The sequence below is a fragment of the Ostrea edulis genome, chromosome 6 (assembly GCF_947568905.1).
Source record: "Ostrea edulis chromosome 6, xbOstEdul1.1, whole genome shotgun sequence".
Classification (NCBI taxonomy): Eukaryota; Metazoa; Mollusca; class Bivalvia; order Ostreida; family Ostreidae; genus Ostrea; species Ostrea edulis.
Window position 1 is genome coordinate 9530787 of NC_079169.1, and position 8458 is coordinate 9539244.

Consider the following 8458-nt stretch of genomic DNA (forward strand, 5'->3'; position numbering starts at 1 on the left):
TTCCCTATCGATTTTGGGGTCAAAAGGTCAAAGGTCACGCGCACTGGACATCGAAGTAGCAGTATGGTTCGGTTTGTCATGCCATTTGTTTTTTACACTCAGAAAAGAGGTAGTTTATACCTATTACCAACACCCTTTGGGAGATTGAGGTAAGCGGGAGGTATTCTTAGTGAGCATTGCTCACAGTACCTCTTGTTTACATATAGGTTATAGTGCAATATCCTTGACCCAGGCGCCTCAATGCCCAGAATCACTTGAAATTCGATCTTAATCCCCCATGTATATTGAGCAGTGCGTTGTCTCCTTTCCTCTCAAAGGATGGTTGCCCACGGTACATTCAACTTTCTTTAATTAATTTCATCAATTAACAGGAATTGTCCACACCACAGAATAATTGCCCGATACTTTGATCGTATTACAGACATGGTCACACAATGTGATGTAGTTTGTTCCTGTTTTCTCAGGTTTCCTGTGTGTGTTGGTTGCGTGCGTGTACTCGGATACTCCGGCGAGAAGTAGCGATGTTGATAACCAGGTAAGTATTTTCTATAATTAAAGTCTGCATGTACTCACATTAATGTCTGTAACGGTATACAGAGAGTTCATATGAATGACTAATGAGTTCATATGAATGACTAATGAGTTCATATGAATGACTAATGAGTTCATATCAATGTCCTCTTTACAGCTTATTCACATTGATGTTCAACCTAACGTTTTAAGAAGTGTTCACATTAATGTTTTGTATGTGTTAGATTGATGCAGACCTTCACCATGTTATATTCATGTCTGTATTTATTTCACACATTAACGTTTATAATGTGTTCATATCAATGTGTATAAGATGTTCATATTAATGTGTATAATATGTTCATATCAATGTGTATAATATGTTCATATCAATGTGTATAAGATGTTCATATTAATGTGTATAATATGTTCATATTAATGTGTATAATATGTTCATATTAATGTGTATAATATGTTCATATTAATGTGTATAAGATGTTCATATCAATGTGTATAATATGTTCAATGTGTATAAGATGTTCATATCAATGTGTATAAGATGTTCATATTAATGTGTATAATATGTTCATATTAATGTGTATAAGATGTTCATATTAATGTGTATAAGGTGTTCATATCAATGTGTATAAGATGTTCATATCAATGTGTATAAGATGTTCATATCAATGTGTATAAGATGTTCATATCAATGTGTATAAGATGTTCATATTAATGTCTGTAACGCGTTCACATTAATGTATAATATAATGTGTTCACATGTCTGTAACGCGTTCACATTGATGTATAATATAATGTGTTCACATGTATGTAACGCGTTCACATTGATGTATAATATAATGTGTTCACATGTATGTAACGCGTTCACATTGATGTATAATATAATGTGTTCACATGTATGTAACGCGTTCACATTGATGTATAATATAATGTGTTCACATTGAAATATCTGTAGTTTTTTCGCATTAATTAATGTTTGTAACTTGTGATTTAATGACTGTAAGATCATCATACTTTGCATGCTTTTTTGTAGAAAGTTCAAAGGATTTTCAAGGGTAAGTAAATTTGAAAGTTATTTTCAATGTCTAAGCATTTTCTTTTAATTTCACTGTGTTATTCAAAGCAGTTTACACCCTAACATAAGTTCTTTGTATTTAATTGTCTACAGTAATCAAGCAAAACAAGTTATCTTTCTTTGCTTGGTAGATATTTCTGAAGATGATTATGACGTAACAGACAGACAGAAACGGACTAGTGAATCTAAGAAGACACATCCAGGGCACGCAAAAAACGACCACAGCAAAAAGAAAGGTCGTAATCACGGGACCAAAAGCGTCACTGCAACGGGACTGAAGAAATCTGATAAGGTACAAGGATTCTACTTGTGAATTTGCTGTTTTTATGTACATGTACATATAGAGGTTGGGCCTAAATTACAAATGTGTTTGTTTCCAAGAAGGCACACCCGGGAAAACATAAAGAGCACAGCAAAAAGAAACAAGAGAACATGGGAACCAAAAACGTCACAGCAACGGGGCTCAAGAGCAAGACGTCGGATAAGGTACACGAATGAATTCTACGTGTAGTCGTATGATATTTTGTTGTGGTAACATTTATATGTGGGTTGGGCCTAAATTAAAGGTGTGATTGGTGGGTTTTTTAAATATATTTTCCGACCGACGTCCTCTAAAATATACCCTCTACCCTCGCTAAAAAAAATGTTTGAACTTATGATCGATTACCTCCATGGTTAAGTGTTTGCGTGACTATGACATCCTGATCTTCAAAGTACTGAGTTCGTTCGAGACCGTCGTTCTTCGAACGAGCACAGATTCCTGCCGATTCCGAACTCCGAGAACGGGTTCGAGGCGCAGGAACTGCAAGTAGTGTGATCTAAGAACAAACACGTTTGTGCACACATGTTCTCGTCATTTGCGACTCTAACACAGGAGTTCGAAACACTATAGCTCATGGCTTGGTCATTATTAATAAAATTTCGAACTCCTTTGACTCTAAGAACTGAGCATGAAAACAACGGGAACGTCGATCTCGAACACACTTATGGATGTTTATAGAAGAATAAACTCTAAGGTTACTGTATGCTTCTGAAGATCGTGAATGCGAAATAAAGTATAGTGGTCTTTTTCTTCTGTAGGTGTCAGAAACTGAATTGCTTGCAACTGTGATGTTTTTTATTTCATTAAATACTATTGAATAAACTGAAGATCATATGATATGATATACTTGTTTGCCCAACTCTCTATTTTGCATTGCTTTACATAGGAGTTATGAAATTGATCACTGTTGTTCGTTATATTCACCTTTCATACTGGACGGACTAGTGAAATGCTTTGCGGACTAGTGAACATCCGTACGAACTAGTGCTTGAGAAAGTTAATTTCGAACCCTGATTGGTCTGAGTGTACCATACAATTTATAAATCCATACACGGTCTTGCGCCTGCGTACTTGAGTGAACTAGTGACCCCATATCAACCACCAAGAATACATTACATTTCTGAAAATGGAATGTTTCTTAAGCCCCTAGGAACTCGCACATAGTCGTACGGTGATATACAATTTGACTATTCAGCACCAACATTATCAGATCACTAAGACTAGCTGCAGAACTGTAGCTCTCTGAAAAAATATCGGGGCGGATCAGAGAGCTACAGATCCACTCCTCCTAGTCCCAAGCATCTGATCCCACCTCTGGTATATCCGTGTTTGCCCAACTCTCTATTTTGTATTGCGCTTATAGGAGTTATGAGATTGATCACTGTTCGTTATCTTCACCTTTCATCCACCCCTTTTAAAAATATTGGGACGGATCAGAGAGCTACAGATCCACCCCTTATAAAAACCTTCGATTTAGAGCGCACAAAAGCAGACGCACGGCTGAGGCCTGATATCGGCGGTTTTTATAAGGGGTGGATCTGTACAAATGTAGCTCTCTGATCCGTCTCAATCTTTTTCAGAGAGCTACAGTTCTGCAGCTAGACTAAGACTAGAAAAATCGCTAAACCTTTTAAAAAGAAACCGAAAGACACTCCTCTTTAAAGTTTTTTTTATTTGCAAATTTTAGTATTTGATAATAACATTCATACATACATTCACACAAATAGTTTAGTTATTATAGGATTAAACATTCTTTTTCAAGAATTTATCGATGTGTAAACTCCGGACATTTTACTCACAAACTGAATATAAGTGCGAAGCACTTTTATGTTAAGTTTGTGAGTAAAATGGCCGGAGTTTACACATCGATAAATTCTTCAAAAAGAATGTTTGATTCTTATAATTCCAATTCATTCACTTCATTAACAATTGCAAAAATTTGAATAGTTTCCCCACACTATGTTATTTGTTTTCAGGCGTGTATGAATACATCGCGTTTTCGGATTTATTGATGTATAAACTCTTGTTCAGCTTTATTTTTGTCTAATCAAAACACTTGTAATAAATAACATTGGAATTATACTAACATATCAAGGTTGACAGTACCAAGTAAAGAGTGGAAAGGCATTAATCAAAAATATTTTTCCATACAGCCCAGATTGTTCTGAATTTATTAAAATTACAGTTTTTTGAAAATATACAATGATCAATTTCATATTTCATCCTAATATATTGTAATACACCCTCAAAAGATGGTAATCTGTTTTGTTTGCAACATAAATATATATGTTGTTTGGTATATAAAATTATGAAATTTATTACTTTGTTGGAATTTTGTAATGGACAATCACCAAATATAATATTAAATACATTGAAACCAATTCTATTTGTTGTTTTCTCATAAATATGTAAGCTTAGTTGGTTCCACAAAGTTCCTATTTTGTCGCAAAACACAAAAATATGTTCAATGTTTTCAGAGCTGTGTCCACAAAATGAGCAAATATCATTATCCACAACTTTAATTTTTTTTTCAAGTAACTTTTAACAGGTATAATTCTATGTAAAATTCTGTATTGCAACCATTGTGCTGCTGAATCTGATATTAATTTAAAACATTTCTAAAACTTCTTTGATAATAATATCTCTATAGCCCCTCAAAAATGGACAGGAATTCCATTTAGCAATTGAAGTCGGAATTTCTTCTTTATAAGTAATGTTCTTATATATATAATTTGTGCATTTCTTATGCAATAGTATATCTTCATAGTGTAAAGGTGTGGATGGACCATTAACATATTTTCTCAACTCTTTTGACACACAGTTGTTGTTTTTTTTGCCATTGTAGAAATAGAATTTAAAATACTGTTGTATTGCATAAAACAAACATGATCAATATCAATTTTTTTTCCAAATCTATCCATTGTTAAAAAAACACCGTTAGAGTCTACAAAAGCATTGACTGTCTTGACACCTTTTTCATACCACTTTTTTGCAAACACATATGACTTGCCAACTTTAACTTTTGAATTGTACCATATTGGAACATTTACAAATTTCGTTTGCGTCCGAGAATTCAATGCCAAGTGTAAACTCATTACCTTCAACCATGAAGTAAAAACATCAGTCCAAAATGGATTAAAAGTATTTTTTAGCAGACAATATATATATTCATCCCCAAATTCTAAGATTTTATTCACCACTCCTTTTCTATAAGAAGCTTCAAAAATGTTTATCCAGGCTTGGTTGCATGTTATTACTTTTCGAATCCATGAGCACTTTAAAGATATTATGAAATTATTTATATTGGTTATGTTGAGCCCATCCAACATGCATTTTTGAGTAACCGTTACTCTTTTAACTTTATCACATTTTGCTTTCCATATAAATCTAAAGAGTTTAACCTCTTTAAAGTTGCTTTTAATGTTTTATTACAAATGATATTCTTAACGTATTCAGTTTGTTTTATTTCAGACTTTTTAATAGCTGATAATTATTTTATATGTTTATGTAAAATGATATCATGAATTGTTTTTCAATCGTATGTTTCATAGATTATAAAAATAAAATCCGTAAGTGATGAAATAAGAGGGTGGATAAAGTAATTTAAATCTAATTGGATTGTAACCTCCTGTGGGGATATGGGCGACTAAATATGGCGGTCCTTCGGATGAGACCGCAAAAACCGAGGTCCCGTGTCACTGCAGATATGGCACGGTAAAGATCCCTCCCTGCTCAAAGGCCGTAAGCGCCGAGCATAGACCTAAGTTTTGCAGCCCTCCACCGGCAGTGGTGACGTCTCCATATGAGTGAAAGATTCTCAAGAGGGACGTTAAACAATATTCAATCAATCAATCGAGTACCTACTGAACAAACTAAAGCGGGAGTTCTTTGTGTTTGGTCTTTCTGTTTGTCAGCGACTTTTATACAATCTGACGACTATGAATTAGGTCAAGGTTAAACTTTATTCCAGGTCAAGGTATATGTCTTTAAGTACTACAACACTTTTGGAGACCATAGTTTTTCACAATTTTGTTTGTTTTACAGGGAGATTCCATATACGCTAACAAGAAAACGGATGTCAATCAGAAAGCTACGGTGGTTGGTGGGGAGGCCAAGTCCGATAAGGCTGTCCAGCCCGTCAAAGTTGACCCTTCAGAAGTGGCTGACAATGATCTCAAGACAGGGGTCGGCGTAACGGTCGTCATTGTCATCGTCACTGTCCTCGCAATTGTCGCTGCTATTTGTATTTCGGTAAGAGTGTTGGTACCTGTATGCAAGTACAAAATAAATCATACATGCGGGTTTTTAAATGTAAGGTGAAATATGCATGCAATATGCAATCAAATAGCGGTAATTTTAAAATATTGATCGTAAAAAGTACATGAAAGATCGCTCCTACATACCTAATTAATATAACCTTGCTCACGCAAAGATGGAGATTAAAAAAAAAACCTCTAAAGCTACAAGTGGATTTTTACATAGTAGTTAATTTCAACAGGTCTCGTGTGGTTCTTAAGATATTCAGTCATTTCTTTAGACGTATTCTCACCCAGTCCGTGGTCCCACGCTGATTGTCATATACATTGTATTTCCATTAGCCTGGTTCCCGTCCTGGTTTTTTGCTCCGCCTTTAGTCAGGGAGCCCTATTTCCATCACAGAATGATGTAAAACTTGAAACCCCATTATGACCCCGCCCCGACCTTGGGTGGGAACTTTGAACTTTGCATATTTTCCTATACATTTATTTGTATGTAAATCTCTATTTTGGTCCTGCCCTTGCCCGGGAGGTGGGGAGTCATGGTGTGAACAATCTTGACTTAAACTTAAAAGAGATAGTAAAGCTCATTTTAGTGGTAATTTTTTCTCTCACCCCAAATCATCTTATTCTTTTCTAATATAAAAAAAGATATATGAATGATATTTTTCAACTTTGAAATGACTGCATGTTTGTCTAAAGTTAACACTAGTAGCCAACCTGTATAGCAGATTGAATTACTGTTCATGAAGCAAAAATTCAGGGGACATAATATGAAGATTATAATAGTTTTGAATTCGGAAATGCATATTATTATTTTTTTTTTTACAGGAAATTACTTGTATGAGTCATTTGGACACATTTTAATAGTTTCAGATAATTTGAACAGGGTGACCTCTACTACCCCCCTTTAACCCTTTCCTTCATAATGACGTCTTTGGATGCCTACCGTGATTTGCATGGAGACTCCTTTTCATGTTCTTTGACAAGTAGTATATCAATTTATCAAAATTCGTTAAATCAAGTAATTGTGTACAAATTCCCTTGCAAGTCAGGTTGTGTGATATTTATATTCTATGAAGGAAAGGGTTAATGATAAAGCCTACAAATTGATTTTATCTTTTGAACCCTAGTGATTTTTCAGGAAAGGATTTGTTTACTAAGGGATTATTTGGACGGAAATACTATGCATCATTAATTAGATGACATGGACCTGTGGGAGAAGCTATTTTATCCTCCAAGTATTATACACTTACTATTTGTGTCATCATTCGGTGTAGACTATGTTCCATTAATGTTTTCTGAGTAAAAAATATGTGTGTGGTGTTTTTTTTTAAATTGCTTAAAAGAAGTTGTTTCTTTCCTCCCCAAACTAATGGAGCTCCATTTACTAATCACGTCAGAGACAAAAGATTTCCTTTTTAAAAATCCAAATATTATCCAAATGATGTTAAGATTCAAACCCATATCTTTCGATTACGATGCATAGATCGACGAGCATGACTGAGAGTTTTGTATTGTCTTGATTAATAAACGTACAGGAAGTGCAGTGGCAGAACTCTCCAGTCTCTGGAGGGAAGAAAATGTATTTATTCCATATATAGAATCTACTTAAAACATTCCTGTATTATTTCATCTCGAGTGTCAGCATGGTGTTAATGACTGCTTTTTTTTTCACAGCAAAGAGAAAAAATACGGGAGAAATGGGCAAACATGAAGGATTATAAAAAGGTTACAGAAGAATGAAATATCGAAAGGCCAAGTGAATTGAAAATTAAAAGGAGATTAAGACATGCATGGTGAATTTGATGTTATGAGAATAACGCCATAAGTTGTATGCAGGATTCTAGAATTAAAAAAAATGTAAGCAATTTTACTTCTTCCATCTTCTATATTGCATCTAATATGCATTAAACATACATGACCGTGATAAAACACTATCGCCTCCGCAGTGTCGTTTTATCTTTAAATTAGTAAAATATTTCAAATATAGGATGTACATTGAAGGAGAAAGAAAGACCCCTACGCTATGAATGTAGGGAGTTTAGAGCAAGTATCACCTGCCCTACAGGGTGGCTTGTGACGATTATACATGTATCTCGTGTGCGCCATATAATGCAAAAGACGAGGTATGATAAAGGGAAATATGGCACTGTCGGATGCAGAAAATTTTCAATGGCGTTTACGACCAAAAATGGTACCTTTTCCGCCGAAAAAGGATATTCCATATCCCTAAAATTGCAGGCAATTTTGTTAAATTTATTTTCAACAAAAGGT

At 34.6% G+C, this 8458-nt stretch overlaps 1 protein-coding gene across 2 annotated transcripts in view; it reads left to right on the top strand.

Annotated features, from left to right (window-relative positions):
- LOC125646473 (uncharacterized) overlaps positions 1-8053 on the top strand; it is a 31066-nt gene extending 23013 nt beyond the window's left edge. The window contains exons 2-7 of one of the 2 annotated variants that reach the window (XM_048872794.2): positions 465-535; positions 1562-1583; positions 1735-1895; positions 1985-2089; positions 5970-6176; positions 7862-8053. In XM_048872794.2, coding sequence (XP_048728751.1) covers positions 465-535; positions 1562-1583; positions 1735-1895; positions 1985-2089; positions 5970-6176; positions 7862-7927 — 632 coding nt within the window. In that variant the 3' untranslated portion in view covers positions 7928-8053. The remainder of the gene's footprint in view (positions 1-464; positions 536-1561; positions 1584-1734; positions 1896-1984; positions 2090-5969; positions 6177-7861) is intronic. The other variant, XM_048872795.2, reaches the window with a different exon arrangement.
- Positions 8054-8458: the final 405 nt, after the last annotated feature.